Source organism: Pecten maximus, chromosome 13 (assembly GCF_902652985.1).
Source record: "Pecten maximus chromosome 13, xPecMax1.1, whole genome shotgun sequence".
In the NCBI taxonomy this organism is placed as follows: domain Eukaryota; kingdom Metazoa; phylum Mollusca; class Bivalvia; order Pectinida; family Pectinidae; genus Pecten; species Pecten maximus.
In genome coordinates, this window is record NC_047027.1 from 13,697,044 (window position 1) to 13,713,385 (window position 16,342).

Sequence of the window (16,342 nt, forward strand, 5' to 3'; positions counted from 1 at the left end):
CCTTGAGTACTTAAGACATTCGTACGTCGCATTTGATATGACTAACACGAAAATCATTCCTGTAAACATTTTAATGGTGGAGAAGGAAGCAGGTGTCCTCAGCAACATGTTTACTTTCTAACGGAATTGTGTCGGGTCAAAAGGCAATTCTGTCATCTTTCCACAGTACTAAATACAGTCGGATCTTGGTCAGAATGTGTTTTTCACTCGAGTGGGATGTGGGTAACAATTTTAAATGTGGACAAAGAACCACGTGTCCGCGGCATTGTTACATTCTTACGGAGTTGTGCCGGATCAAAAGGCGGTTCTGTCATCATTTCAAGATTTAATTAGGACGGTCGGATCTGGGTCAGAAATCGTGTTCACTTCCAGTGGGAAATGGGGAACACGTAAATGTGCTTTTTCCGGTAACATTTTTAATGGTTGAAATGGCAACACGTGTCCGTGGCAGCATTATTACATTTTGATTGAATGGTGACGGGTCAAAAGGCGGTTCTGTCATCATTTTAAGAGTATTGATCACGGTCGGATATTGGTCAAAATTCGCGAGCACCTCAAGTGGGGGGGTTGGAAAACACGGAAATGTATTCACTCCGGGTATATTATTAACGGTGGACAAGGAACCACGTGTCCAAGGCTGCCTTGTTCCATTTGTTTGTAATGGTGCAGGGTCAAAAGTCGGTTCTTTCATCGTTTGAAGAGTTCTTAGGTTGGTCTGATCATAGTCAGAAATCTTGTGCACCTCTAATTGGATGTGGCAGCATTGTTACATTCTTACGGATTATACCGGGTCAAAATGAGGATCTGTCATCATTTCTGGAGTATTTGGGACGGTCGGATCTTTGTCAGAATTCGTGTGCAACTCGCGTGGGATGTGGAAAACACGGAAATGTGCTTTTTCCGGTGACCATTTTAATGGTTGAAATGGAACCACTTGTCCGTGGCGGCAATGCTTCATTCTTATGGAATAGTGTCGTGTCAAAGGGCGGTTCTGTTATCATCTATAGAGTACTTAGGACGTTCGGATCTTAGTTAGAATTCGTGTTCACCTCATGTGGGATGTGGGGAACACGGAAATTTGTATGCTCATTCCGGTAACCATTCTAATGGTTGACAAGGAACCACGTGTCCGCGGAAGTTTTGTATTACATGGTTTGAAGATGAAGCTAAGGAGCATGTGCCTAACAATTCACGCTTCAGCTATTATTATCCATTAAGAACCTTCAATCTGGATTGTTTTTGTTTAACGTCCTATTAACAGCCAGGGTCTTGGAGGTGGAGGAAAGCCGGAGTACCCGGACAAAGGAGTACCCGGACAAAAACCACGTCTTAATGTCAGTACCTGGCAACTGCCCCACGTAGGTTTCGAACTCGCAACAAAGAGGTGGAGGGCTAGTGATAAAGTGTCGGGGACACCTTAACCACTCGCGATCGGCCACTAACAACCTCCAAACACTAGAAGTGAGTAGGGGGATATACAGTAGCATAATTTAATGTTAAATTAGGGTTTTCATGGAATTAGAGTTAGACACGGTTTTTCTTAACCATACGGAATCATACCATATCTTTTTTTTAAAAGGTTAATTTTAAAAGCCCGCACTACCAATACATGACAAATCACGGATGATAGACAGCAAATGAAGTATCACCACAAAATCTCAGGCGATTCAGAATATCAAGCCAAGTTTGTTTGTTTGTTTGTTTGTTTTTATTCAAAATACATAAAATAATGTCGCCAATAAATTATAATGTTTCATATTTCACTCAAGTTTTTATACTCAGATTCATACATTCATTCATTCATTCAAATTTTACTTATTCTCAAATACATGTATTTACATGTACACTGTCACACACACACACACGATCAATACATCTCATTAACATACTAATGACATTTACAATATAAGTATGCACTCTTCACTTTACTCATCAATAACACACGATAAAGAGAACAGTGTTTACACTGACTCTAACAACAGACATTTGCCTATCGGAATGTCAAAGTCTGGTGATAGGGCCAGAGGAAACTCGGGCTAACCATAACTGTACAATGGTAACTTGCACCCTTTTAGCACTACAAAGTATTCAGGCACAATCCCAGAGTCCCGACCATGTACTTTACTAAGACTTAGAATGAAATATTTTACCCCATGGGGTAATACCCTCAGGCAATATTTCATTGTGGGTCATTGGAACTTGTAGAGTCCCTTTGAGTACAATGGCAATGTTGCAAGTGGTTTTCTCAGATTTTTGGTGAAAACATATCTTTCTTTCTCATGAAAACCATATTTGTAATCTTTTTGATTTTTAATATCCTCTGGGAATACCTCAAATCTAGACAAATCATTCTTACGATCAATATCTCCATTCTAATGATACAATGTATTATGATAATATATTCACTTGCATACTGTTCTTTGTTCTTGTGTGGACTGTGATACATTAAAAACATATCCTTATAAACATTATCACTTAAGTGGAGAAGATGTAAGATCTTGTCTCCAATTCCATTTGTTAGTTTAACAATAAAATAAGTCTAAATCATTTTTACTTTCTATCTAATGCTTGTTATGTAGATGTATATAGGAACGATTTTGCAATAGATATACCCGGTAATTAAACATAAGTGTGTACAGATAATTGGATTTGTTTTGTCAATTATAATGGGATCATCAGACCCGAGTTTGTTGTTTTCGGTTATAACACCTTTGGAATATTTGAAAGACACGTATCAGCCTATCAATTGGTCAGATTTCTTTTTCTGTACCAATGAAATGGCTTGTGAACCATCATGACATATCCCATGGTTTCAGAGAAAATTTGAATTAACCTTCGACTTTGGAAAAGAAAAGTGTAAAAAATTTACTGTTCACTTAACCTTGTCTCCAAAACAAAATATGTATATCTGGTAATTGAAATAGCAAATGATTATTATTTACAACATTCGTCATATTACATATATACAATGGATCCCACTTATTGTAATATTTTACTTTCCGGAGAAAAATATTATAAAAATTGGGATATTATATTAACTGAAAAAGCAACTATAGGGGGCCTTCAACTAGGCATTGCATCAATGATAGGAGGTCTTGAACTAGACCTTGTATCAATTATAGGGGGCCTTGAACTAGACGTCGTATCAATTATCGGGGGCTTTGAACTAGGCGTCGTATCAATTATAGGGGGCCTTGAACTAGACGTAGTATCAATTATAGGGGGCCTTGAACTAGACGTTGTATCAATTATAGGGGGCCTTGAACTAGACGTTGTATCAATTATCGCAGGCTTTAAACTTGACGTTGTATCAATTACAGGGGGCCTTGAACTAGACGTGGTATCAATTATTGGGGGCTTTAAACTAGACGTATCAATTTTAGCGGGCCTTGAACTAGACGTAGTATCAATTATAGGGGGCCTTGAACTAGACGTTGTATCAATGATAGGGGGCCTTGAACTAGACGTTGTATCAATTATAGGGGGCCTTGAACTAGACGTATCAATTATGATCTATGACTTAGTGTATATGGTAAAGAGAATAACAACTTTGTAAGTAGACCCAGCAGCCAAGAGAATCTAGAATCCAGTTGGAGATTTGTCCAGGTACTACCAATGTCTAGGTCAACATCTGTAGATCTGAAACCAATAAATTCATATTTAAATAGAATGATCATTTATAAAAACAAACAAATATGGCAGCAGAAAAATAAAATGTTAATCCACATGGCAAGGTTTAGTTTGTATTATTTACGTGCCATTGATAGTTTTGCTTATTAATGATAATGATAGCCTCACCTGTATGACAGGGACATGTGTGTAGTGTTTGTGTATTTTGGAAGTTATGGTACATGTATCTCCTTGTGATGGTGTGCAGAACTGATGCCAAATTATTAGTGCTTCCTCACTTAAGTGTATACTGCCTAGCAGTTTGTACCGCCGAATGTTGCTAGCTATGTATATGTTTATCTACTTCTGATAATTTGAATTTGATGTTGAATTGACATTGATATCATACTCAAGTGTACTTACTGCCAAATATTGCAAGCAGAAAGCAAAATATCTTAGACTAGTAAAGATTATTTGCTATCAATCTCTTTCCTGGTGTCTTTGATTAACAACAAGTAGCTGTATTGTGTGACAGGATGTAGTCAGTATTGTGTGAGGGGATGTAGTCAGTATTGTGTGACAGGATGTAGGCAATATTGTGCGACAGGATGTAGGCAGTATTGTGTGACAGGATGTAGTCAGTAGTGTGACAGGATGTAGTCAGTATTGTGTGACAGAATGTAGGCAGCATTGTGTGACCGGATGTAGTCAGTAGTGTGACAGGATGTAGTCAGTATTAGTATTGTGTGACGGGATGTATTCAGTATTGTGTGACAGGATGTAGTCAGTAGTGTGACGGGGTGTAGTCAGTATTGTGTGACGGGATGTAGTCAGTATTAGTATTGTGTGACGGGATGTATTCAGTATTGTGTGACAGGATGTAGTCAGTAGTGTGACGGGATGTAGTCAGTATTGTGTGACGGATGTAGGCAGTATTGTGTGACGGGATGTAGTCAGTATTGTGTGACGGGATGTAGTCAGTATTGTGTGACGGGATGTAGTCAGTATTGTGTGATGAGATGTATTCAGTATTGTGTGACTGGATGTAGTCAGTATTGTGTGACAGAATGTAGGCGGTATTGTGTGTCAGAATATTAATGTAGGCAGTATTGTGTGACGGGATGTAGTCAGTATTGTGTGACGGGATGTAGACAGTATTGTGTGACAGGATGTAGGCAGTATTGTGTGACGGGATGTAGTCAGTAGTGTGTGACAGAATGTAGACAGTATTGTGTGACAGAATGTAGTCAGTATTGTGTGACAGGATGTAGTCAGTATTGTGTGACGGGATGTAGGCAGTATTGTGTGACGGGATGTAGGCAGTATTGTGTGACGGGATGTAGGCAGTATTGTGTGACGGAATGTAGACAGTATTGTGTGACAGAATGTAGACAGTATTGTGTGATGGGATGTAGTCAGTAGTGTGTGACAGAATGTAGTCAGTATTGTGTGATGGGATGTAGCCAGTATTGTGTGACGGGATGTAGGCAGTATTGTGTGACAGAATGTAGTCAGTATTGTGTGACGGGATGTAGTCAGTAGTGTGTGACGGGGTGTAGACAGTATTGTGTGACGGGATGTAGCCAATATTGTGTGACAGTATGTAGTCAGTATTGTGTGACAGGATGTAGACAGTATTGTGTGACGGGATGTAGGCAGTATTGTGTGACGGGATGTAGACAGTATTGTGTGACGGGATGTAGGCAGTATTGTGTGACGGGATGTAGGCAGTATTGTGTGACGGGATGTAGGCAGTATTGTGTGACGGGATGTAGGCAGTATTGTGTGACAGGATGTAGTCAGTATTGTGTGACAGGATGTAGTCAGTATTGTGTGACGGGATGTAGACAGTATTGTGTGACAGGATGTAGACAGTATTGTGTGACAGGATGTAGACAGTATTGTGTGACAGAATGTAGGCAGTATTGTGTGACAGAATGTAGACAGTATTGTGTGACAGAATGTAGACAGTATTGTGTGACAGAATGTAGACAGTATTGTGTGACAGAATGTAGACAGTATTGTGTGACAGAATGTAGGCAGTATTGTGTGACAGGATGTAGACAGTATTGTGTGACAGGATGTAGTCAGTATTGTGTGACGGGATGTAGGCAGTATTGTGTGACAGGATGTAGACAGTATTGTGTGACAGAATGTAGACAGTATTGTGTGACGGGATGTTGTCAGTATTGTGTGACGGGATGTAGGCAATATTGTGTGACAGAATGTAGACAGTATTGTGTGACGGGATGTAGGCAGTATTGTGTGAAACAATGTAGGCAGTATTGTGTGACAGGATGTAGGCAGTATTGTGTGAAACAATGTAGGCAGTATTGTGTGACGGAATGTAAGCAGTTTTGTGTGATGGAATGTGTCACAAAAAGTAGTTATTTTTAAACCAAAAGTGATAGTAAATTCGAGAATCACACAAAGAATTATTAATATGCATTACTTAATCCAATAACTCAAACCTGAATGAACTTTTTTTTTAAATGACAACAAAGAATTTGAATATCAAACATACTGTACTTGATCGTCAATAACATAACTCCTCTTCCTATAATGTCTTTTTATCCAATAAGGCTTAATTCAGCAATAATACCCCTCCCTCCTATTCCCTACATTTTCTCCTGGAGGTGGGGGCATGTATTGTCAATCAAGTACAGTGCATAAAATATTGCTATCATTTTGATTGATAAAGAGGACGTAAGATGTACAGATAATGTTACAATTCAGTTAAATTCAGTTTCAATTCACATACACAACTCACACAAACAACAATAGTCTGTTATGGTCGCTGATAATTACCGTTATGTTTCAGGGAATGCCTCTTGGGAGAACAAAAGACAGGCGGTCTCCTATTATTCCCCATGTCACCCGATTCGACTGGAACACTATGACCCATGTTATAATGATTGCCAACCATATCACTGTCCCAATGATTGATCGTATCACATCTACAACATAAAACAGAATATTCTGACAAGTCGCATCAAAATCAGATAAATAGATGCTAAGTTCTCACCAAATGTTCAAAGGAAAAATGTTACCAAGTAGTCAGCTATTTAAAAAGGAGATTGAAAAAAATAAAACAGGAGTTTTGCTATCTCATGTTGAAAAGAAGACTTTCAGGAAACCCCCACTGGCCTAAGAAAGATTGGAATGTGTGCTATTATACAGTCTCTATGCAATGCTTACAGAAGTAACTAATATATCCTCTGATCTTCAGCGATAAGTTACATTTTGATTTGTTTTTCCTACTGAAGATTAAAATCAGCGCATGTGGTAGTAATAACCCCTTCCAACGAAAACACAACCATACAAGAACAAGGTTAGGGCACAAAGGCACCAATCAATTAACTTGGGGGGGGGGGGGGGGGGACAAAATAGTTTGTTGGCAATTTTAACGAAAAAAAATTGTCATAATTGTTTTTAATATCTAATACATGTGTAATTTGTGAATTTCTTCATAATTATATATTCAAAATAATTGTGTGAAATCCATTCTAACAATAGCATAATAATCAAAGTACTGGAAGTACTGTAAACGAACATTATTGTTTAATGCAAAATCGGTAATCTTCTAAGTTTTAAGTTGATAAATTTACTGATATCGGTTTAGGAATTAATTGCAAATAATTTGAAATATTTGCAGCTGTTCTGATTTGATTGTACACGTGCATGTTTCTGTAAGGTCCTAATTGAAATTGGAAGTTTGTTGATCTATCTTGGATCGATGAAAATAAAATATGTCTTCTTTCTTTCGGGAAGGCATCATCAGTTATAATACAGCCAGGACTCTGTGACCTTATTGATGCCAACTTCTAATATGCACTAAATTTAGGCTAGTTCCATCGTTAGTTTGGCATACATAGTTGTATTTCAACTTAATATGATGAAACACACATAAAGAATTACTGAAAACCAAAACCAGAGCTGCTAATCAAGGCCCGAATTAAGAATGTATCTAAGAATGAAACTGTACTCAAGCATTTATGGTACTTCAAAACAAAACAAAACTGACTCCTTTTGTTCAGGAATCATTTGATGTTAATAAATCTGTATATGAGAAGATAAACTTCTGGTATAATTACAGTATTGTAAACAATGTGATAAAGAATAACAACCAGATAAAGACTATCTTCATCGAATAATTCAGCAAACAGGAAAAGAAAACTTCCAGATTCATTTTCAACTTCAAACCTGATCACAAAGATTACAGTCCATTCGATGGGACGACACATTCCCTATTTATTGTCCTTTTCCAATGTTGATCATCCAATCATACTGAACCACACAATTCAGCAATGTAATTGCACAAATCACACCTTTATGTGGAGAGAACATTTTTGGGGGTGTTATAATATTCCATAACTGTATGCAAATTGTGAAGCATTCCATATCTATAACTATATATATACAGTACGTGTATATATTTACACATATCAAAATTGGAATGACACAGGAGATTTGCAAGTTTAATCATCAGTCATGGGAGGTTTATGTAAAATGTTATATTTATCGGGGTAATTAGTAATTTTGAGAATATATTTATGAAGCTCTATTCTGTACATTCTACCAGTGCTTAGAGAATGGACACAATTATATGCTCTCCAATGTCAAAATTAATCATATGTAAAATATTAGGGGTTTATACGCCATTCTAGGCCTGATTGCCGTCATAGTAAAATTACCAAAATTGACTTGAAATCAATATTTTTAAGAGAATGATCTATGACTTGAATATTTCATAAAGATAATGTAATACATCGTTTATTCACTTCATTCAGATCTTCAGACACCACATAATTTGTGAAGTCATATATAGAAATATATGAACCATTTTGTTATTGATTTATAGTTCACACAAGTAAGCACTAGATGTAGGCAGTAAGTATATGTACCGCTATCTACTGGCATGACTTTGAGTACAGTAAACTACACTCGCTTTGTGGATATTGACAGGATAACATATACTTACATACTAATTCAATTTTAGAATTGTAACTGAAATCTTGTAACAGAATGGCACAAATAGTCATCTGAACATTTGTTGTATTTTCAGTTTATCAATTCATTGATTACTCCGTGTTTGAAGTATGGTGTAGTGAGAATTTCAAGCCTTGATCATGACTTGATGAAAATTTTAAATTAACAAATTATTAAAATGAATTTGTTTGAAAAATAACACAAGTTCCACAGCAATATCATATAGAGAATCAATCACAATATATCAAAAGTTATAAAACTACAAATAACAATTAACGGCTGAATATCAAATTAAGTGAATACCACAAGTATTTTTGCATTTGTTTTTAGATAATCCGGATTTCCGTTTTCCGGCTTAAAAAAAACGAGAAGTATTTTAATTGCCGTTATAGTTGAATTACCAAAATGGACCTGAAATCAGTATTTTTAAAAAAAGAATGATCTATGACTTGAATATTTCATAAAAATAATTTTATACATCGTTTATTCACTTCATTCAGATCTTCAGACACCGCATAATTTGTGAAGTCATAAATGTATATAGAAATATATGAACCATTTTTGTTATTGATTTATAGTTCACACAAGTAAGCACTAGATGTAAGCAGTACGTATATGTACCGCTATCTACCGGCATGACTGAGTACAGTAGACTACACTCGCTTTGTGGATATTGACAGTATACCATATATTTACATACTACATTGTAATTCAATTTTAGAATTATAACTGAAATCTTGTAACAGCATGGCACAAATAGTCATCTGAATATATGTTGTATATTGAAAAATTATTTAGGTAAATATATATTAACTCATTTGCTTGACTTTTAGAATTGTAACTGAAATCTTGTAACAGCATGGCACAAATAGTCATCTGAACATGTGTTGTATATTGAAAAATTATTTAGGTAAATATTAACTCATTTGCTTGACTTCAATTTTCAATTTATCAATTCATTGATTACTCCGTGTTTGAAGTATGGTGTAGCGAGAATTTCAAGTCTTGATCATGACTTGATGAACGTTCTAAATTAACAAATTATCAAGATGAATTTGTTTGAAAAATAACACAAGTTCCACAGCAATATTATATAGAGAATCGATCACACTATTTCAGAAGTTATAAAACTACAAATAACAATTAATGGCTGAATATCAAATTAAAGTGAATATCACAAGTCTTTTTGCATTTGTTTTTAGATAATCCGGATTTCCGTTTTCCGTCTTTGAAAAAAAAAATACGTAGGCGTATTGCATAGTAAACGTAGCCATGTGTACATATGTAACAGCTGATTTCAATCAGTTTGACTTAACATGAACTTAACACTGTCTCAGTAGTTCGTCACAATCGAAAATTTGATCGTGAATTCGGTATTTTGCAAATTCTTTCAAAATACTTCCAGGTAAAGGGTCTCTATACACACACCAAAGATTAATAGATCCTATATTGGGTCCAATCTCTCGTAAAAATATCGATTTGGGTCCACTATCGGCCATTTCGGTAATTCAACTCTAACGACAATCGGGCCGCGATTCGCAAATGAAAAATTAATTTAAAATTCGTAAACCTCTAATATTTTACATATGATACAATTAGGCATTGAAAAACATATATGTGGGTCAATTCTCTGAAAATAATGCCAATTTATATTATAATTAAGCCCCATTTTTCTTCGTTTCGGTATTTCCAAGTCTGCTTCACCTGTGGTCCGTTTCAGTAAATATTCTCGACTTTGCCGAAATAAAAACAAGCTATATAATTATTCATTTTAAACATGACAACTGCCGACCACACGTATCTAAAAATGTTATTGTTGATATCATCTGAACATTGCCGTAGTTATCTGTCACTTCGATTGTAAACCCATTGCCAAAGTCATGGAAGAATCGACCAATCAAATTGGTTTAACGTTTGAATTCCGTAATCTTGCAGTTACCTCCCTTACAACAGTAAATACGTTCCAAGTATCGCCTACAACAACCAATCCCGTGCACATGGCAACAAGATATTATCATTTGCATTTGATTTATTGGTCGTTTTCGTCAAAGGAAAATGGAATATGGAAATCGATGACAATGTTAACGCTATGACCAGTCACCCTGACCACAAATGCCACCTAGTATCTACCTTTCTCGCAAACATGTACAGTAACCTATAGTATGATACAATGTATCGTCTCGTATGCCGTTATTGATATATTTTTTTCTCTTAATTATAGAAATACTCATCTAGTTGATAATGATGTAACATTCTAGAATATATATATTACACATTTAAGTAAATCGCGGACATATTTGCAGACCTATGCTATAATGTCAGCCGTTTTGGAATGAACACGGAAGAGCAAAACTTTCTAAACATCCGGAGACGAATGCGCCTGCGCAATATTTGTTTACATAAATATATTGACCTGGAGTTATTCGCAAAGTTCAGGATCATTTAGTCTTCACATTTCGCTAGAGTTATGTATTTCTCAAATCGTATGCATCTTGAAAACATCTACTGAATACATTTCAACATTTTCGGTAATACTACTACATAAAACGAAGATGTTTTTGCCAGTAAATTATTTGAAGCGTAAGGCAATGGGGGCAGCCATATTTCATTGAAACAGACAGTAGATGGCGTATTGGTGAATGTGGCTACCAAATATGGTCATATTTCTCAGTCCAGTTCTTGATGGCAATAACCGAACATTAATGTTCGTTTAAAAATGATTGTGATGTATGAAATTGTTGTTTATTGTATTGCTTTATTTTATTAAACTCATTCATCACACCAAAAATACTTAATTATCTCCCTTTACTAACTGGGCAAAGATATTTTGCTGACATTTGACATGCATTAGATCTGTATCCTTCTTATCAATTAAACAATGGAGTGCTCTACAGGATGAATGATCAAATTTTATAAACTGATATAGATATAGCAACAGGTGATGAAATAATAATTATTAACACTTTATTTTCAAAAAGAATGAAATATTCACAATGCCACTGGAAAAAATTAAAATGTTCAAATGGAAGTTAAAATATTATAGAGTTATTAAACTTTAATATAACGGACCGGATATGAAAAAAAAATGTTGTTGCTGAAATGTTTTGGAAAAAAAGTTTGTCTCTTATTCTAGGCAGAAAAAATAAACTGTTTTCCTCCGAGTTTGTAAAAACGAATTGATCCTGATAAAAATCCGAGCCCCATATATATCGCCCCCCTGCAAAGTTACAATGGTCGGTGCCTAAATAAATTGTGAATGTTCACCATATATGTACACCCTTCTCCCATCATTGATGAAGACACAAAAACATGTAACCAGGTAAGCGTGACCTTCACTCTCAACCACAGAGACTTGACAGTCTTATGATCCAGAATGACAAATTAACCCCCAAGTCTGGTCCCTGGATCATGTATTATTGACCCAGGCGTTTATATTTCTTTCTAGTTCACAGAAATTTGTCAACCCCTGTCCTCTGAAATTGACATATCAAAGTTTTAATCAGATGTAGAACTTGAAGAAATGGTCACCTTGCTATAGTTTGAATATGAACTAATTTTGTTCAGGTATAAATGAGATATCTTGCAGCCAATTTGTTTTACTCTAAATTGATCTGCATTGTAATATAATGTACCTTTGACTGCATTGAGATGTTATTCATGTTAGAATCATATTTTCGTTGAATTGGCAAAATGTCTTAAATACCGAAATTCCTGGTTTTGCCAGAATCTAACATGGACATACCTGGGTGGTTAGTAATTGGGGAAACATTTCCAAGATAATGAATTCAGTATTAATACTGAAAACGACCACCATGCCCTTTTATACTACTCATGAATAGATAATATAATAATCATAAAGAAGCAAATTAAACTTACAAAGCAGTTACTGTGTAAAATCTACACGTACCACAGGGATTTGGCACAAATGCCAAAATCAAGTCTGTGTGATGATAATACTGTTACAGTGGACCCGCGATAATCCGGACGCCGATAGTCCGGAAAACTCAGTCCGGACGGAAATGCACGGGAACGGATTTCTGTAACGTTATTTGTACTCACCAGTCCGGAAATTCGGATTCCGATTCCGGAAGCCCATTTTGGGAACGGAACGTACTTTTCATTAGTAAATTTCCCTCAATAATCTGGACGATTTTTTCACCACGAGGAGAAAAAAATGTCGGGGCAAGTCACCCGTGTCGACAGCTGCACAGAATATCGCTTGACACTAGTACTGTGCGTAGTCATAGCGACCGCTGCCAGGTCATAGCCCCTGGTGTTTACCCGTGTTCCAATGTGTAGCTTTTGTTTTTATAACGGTACATTGCTTTTTCTCTACGACCTAATTGTTACAGAATTTATGCACAAACATTCAGTTCAATTTATGATCGGTAATTAACATCATTAACACTTGTATTGGGTAAACACGGATATCGGCATTGTAACACTGTTAACGTTACGTGAAACGACGACTCGTTGAAAGTTGCATGTTATTAATTACATACACATTTACGTATTAAGCAGTGATCACAAGAACTGGGTTGATTACACACAAATTAGTCAATAGTCTTCTGATACTTAACTAAGAGTCACATTGTTAAGTGAATACGGGTTGAATAATTATCGGACATCTTGGGTAGTTCTCGCTGGTGTCGCATACTTTTAAATAGATAGCTTGGGGTTTCTGGTACGTAAAAATCATAAGAAAAACATAGACTGACGGTAAGTTGTAAAATCGGGCTATTTTATTTAAGGTATTTAACGTTTGTAATTTCTACTTGTTTGTGAACCTCCGGGACGTGACACATGTGTGTTGTTTGTAGGTCACATATGCCCGCTATAAATAAAACAACTTTCACTTTACATGTTCTTTTAAAAACAGTTTATTTTTTACTTTCTACAAAACAAAAAAAAAAGAATCATATCAGAAACATAAGTATATTTATTGTTAAAAAGTCTGACAATTAGACGTGTTTATGAAACGTCCCGGATTGTATATAATCAAGGGAGATAACTCTTACACGACAATTTTTTTGACCTGGTACACGAAATTCGGCAGTCCGGAAAACTCGTAATCCGGACGGTTTGGACTGGGAACGAAGGTGTTCGGATTATCGAGGGTCCACTGTATACACAAGTGTAATACCTTTTTGTTAATTAATGGCTTGTCCCTGTGATATGTACAGATGTGATGTAGTCAATGTAAAATTATATGGTTAAATAAAACTAGCATGATCTTTACTGGTTCTACATCTGAATAATAAGACTGATCTTTTCTCTACTTTTTCCTTTTTCCCTATATTCTTCTTAATTATTTGATAACAAGGGGAATCTTTGTAAGAAATCTAAGAAAGATCTATAAAGAATGTCCTGAGAAATATCAGGTAGCAATAACAGATTTCAACTTTTAAATTCCAAGACAGCTGTTGGCTATTTTGTAAATAAAACTTACATGTGCGTATCTGTTTTTGCTCATTATAACTTGGATGGATGAAGGCTTCCTTGAAAAACCACACAGAGTTTACAAACCACAGAAACGGCAGCATGGCAAACCCACCTGTTACAATAAGGACGATACATGGTATATATCTGTATCATGATATGCAACATACTATTTCCAAACATATCATCTTCAATCATAAAATGCAAGACAGCCTCCAAAACTTATGCAAAGGGTAATCATGAATATATATACATGGTCAATTTGTACTGCTTCGATATTCTTAATGTCAAATATATTAGAAAATGACAATGCCTCACAGAAGTACTAACTTATAAATACAATATGTATCAAACGTTGATCTGATAATAAGCTCAGGGAGAACGTTAACACAGACTTTGACTCAGAATAGGAGGTGGGCTTATTTATGTATTGTATATATACGGTATTCATAATTTTAACAAAATACTAACTCGGCAATTGATGGCTCATAAATATAAATGAATACAATATTGACTTACCAATGTAATATTTCCGACACAAAGACAATTTGTCCTCATTACTCATACGCTTAAGATCCATCTTGAAATCTTCAGCTCAGCTGAGATGAAAGGTCACAAATAAAAAAAAAAATACAATGCAAAAATACAATACAAAACCTACAAATGGAGATGCTCCAACTTGGACGTGACAGAGATAAATCTACCATATACATGTTGTTAATTTGTTAATTGACATACTAACTATCCCTCTACAGCAAATTACAAATGTATGTATATATAATGGGAGCAACAACCAGAGGACATTCAGAGATTCCTTGAGAAATTTCTTCTGCCATGTCAAGAGCTACCAGGAGTCCAGGACCCTCTTCTTTCCTAAAGCATATCTCTTTAGTATCTATAGTAACCGATCTCTATTAATATATAATAGTAATTGATCTCTATAGTAACTGATCATCAACTCTCTGCTACACCATGTCATATGTGGTAATTCCCTGGATTCTTTAATTATATGGTACGTGAGAAGACGACTCATACAATTTTCATCCACTTTTAAAAAAGAATTTGCACCTTCCGAAATATGATTGAAACTGTGTGATGATACCCATTCATAATGCAGTCTGAACATTATTGTAACCCTGGTAAATACTAGCCGCAATACCCCGCTTGGCTAGAGAGATCTTCTCTTTAGCTTGTAAAAGTTCAAGGAGTAGTAGTGTGCAGCCAGCCGGGATAGAATCTGGGACCCTCGGCTTACTGGTCTGCCTCTCTACCGACTGAGCTAAAGAGGGAAATTCCCCCTAGCCGGAAGCTATAGAAGGCGATCATACAACTATGTACAGCATTTACAATTAAAATCCGGCCTGCTACACTACTCCCTCCTTCAAATGTTTTCCCCCCCGAACACACAAACACAAACCCAGCTGTTCTATCTCCAAGGAAGCCTCTTGCTTTCACTTGGAGTGGTCTGCAGCACCAATGTAAAAGTTCAAGGAGTAGTAGTGTGCAGCCAGCCAGGATGGAACCCGCGACCCTCGGCTTACTGGTCCGCCGCTCTACCGACTGAGCTAAAAGGAAATTTCCCCTAGCCGGAAGCTAGAAGGCGACCATATAACTATGTACAGTATTTACAATTAAAACCCGCCCTGCTACAAGCTCGATCGGTTTAGCGTAAGACTAGTAAGCTAGAGGTCCCGGGTCAGCCTTGATCCACAAGCATCGCTGTTTCCCCTGGAAACTCTAGGACGAGTTCTTTCCTGGAGGGGGCGTATGCAATCCTGGTAAATACAAGCCGCAATATATATAGCAACCACTCGGCTATAGAGATCTTCTCTTTAGGTCGATCGGTTGAGCGTAAGACTAGTAAACCAGAGTTCCTTGGTTCGATCCCTAGCGGAGGCAGTGATTTGAAACTAATTTATCATGTGCTCTGTACATGTTACATTGTAAACTAAATTATGAACATTGTATTTAAGTAACATTTTGTGATATGAACCTTCAAAGACATAATTTTATCTACGATATGATAACAAAATAAATCTCAAAGGAAACAAGGGAATTATTGTACAATATCATATTATTACAATATATATTGAATATGAATCATCAGCTGACCATAATTCTCATGTCAGACCTACTCCAACAATGTTAGAGGTTTTACACGGCGAGATACTTTTGACAGGCGCCGTGTCGCAGGCGGCAAAATAATATCCAATAGAAAAAGAGACGACCAGCGGCCTCTTATGTTATAGGAGTAATGTCAGACCCTGTGATGGCCGACATGTTACGGTAGATATGAACCGGTCAA

The 16,342-nt window shown here is 36.3% G+C and overlaps 1 protein-coding gene across 1 annotated transcript; it reads right to left on the reverse strand.

The window, feature by feature from the left end:
* Positions 1–1,684: 1,684 nt before the first annotated feature.
* LOC117340144 (gamma-secretase subunit PEN-2-like) lies at positions 1,685–14,642 on the reverse strand. Its single transcript, XM_033901912.1, has 4 exons — positions 14,557–14,642; positions 14,048–14,152; positions 6,418–6,566; positions 1,685–3,639 (listed from the first exon to the last, which is right to left on the reverse strand). Exons 1-3 carry the CDS (start codon positions 14,615–14,617, stop codon positions 6,427–6,429), a joined length of 306 nt encoding a protein of 101 aa, XP_033757803.1. The 5' UTR covers positions 14,618–14,642; the 3' UTR covers positions 1,685–3,639; positions 6,418–6,426.
* Positions 14,643–16,342: the final 1,700 nt, after the last annotated feature.

What these genes read in the sequence shown, in the direction of transcription:
- LOC117340144 (XM_033901912.1), bottom strand. Translation starts at nt 14,617, where the DNA reads ATGGATCTTAAGCGTATGAGTAATGAGGACAAATTGTCTTTGTGTCGG. An exon ending in GTGTCGGAAATATTACATTG is followed by an intron (nt 14,153 to 14,556) that starts GTAAGTCAATAT and finishes TTATTGTAACAG; the next exon opens with GTGGGTTTGCCATGCTGCCG. An exon ending in GCAAAAACAGATACGCACAT is followed by an intron (nt 6,567 to 14,047) that starts GTAAGTTTTATT and finishes TTTATGTTGTAG; the next exon opens with ATGTGATACGATCAATCATT.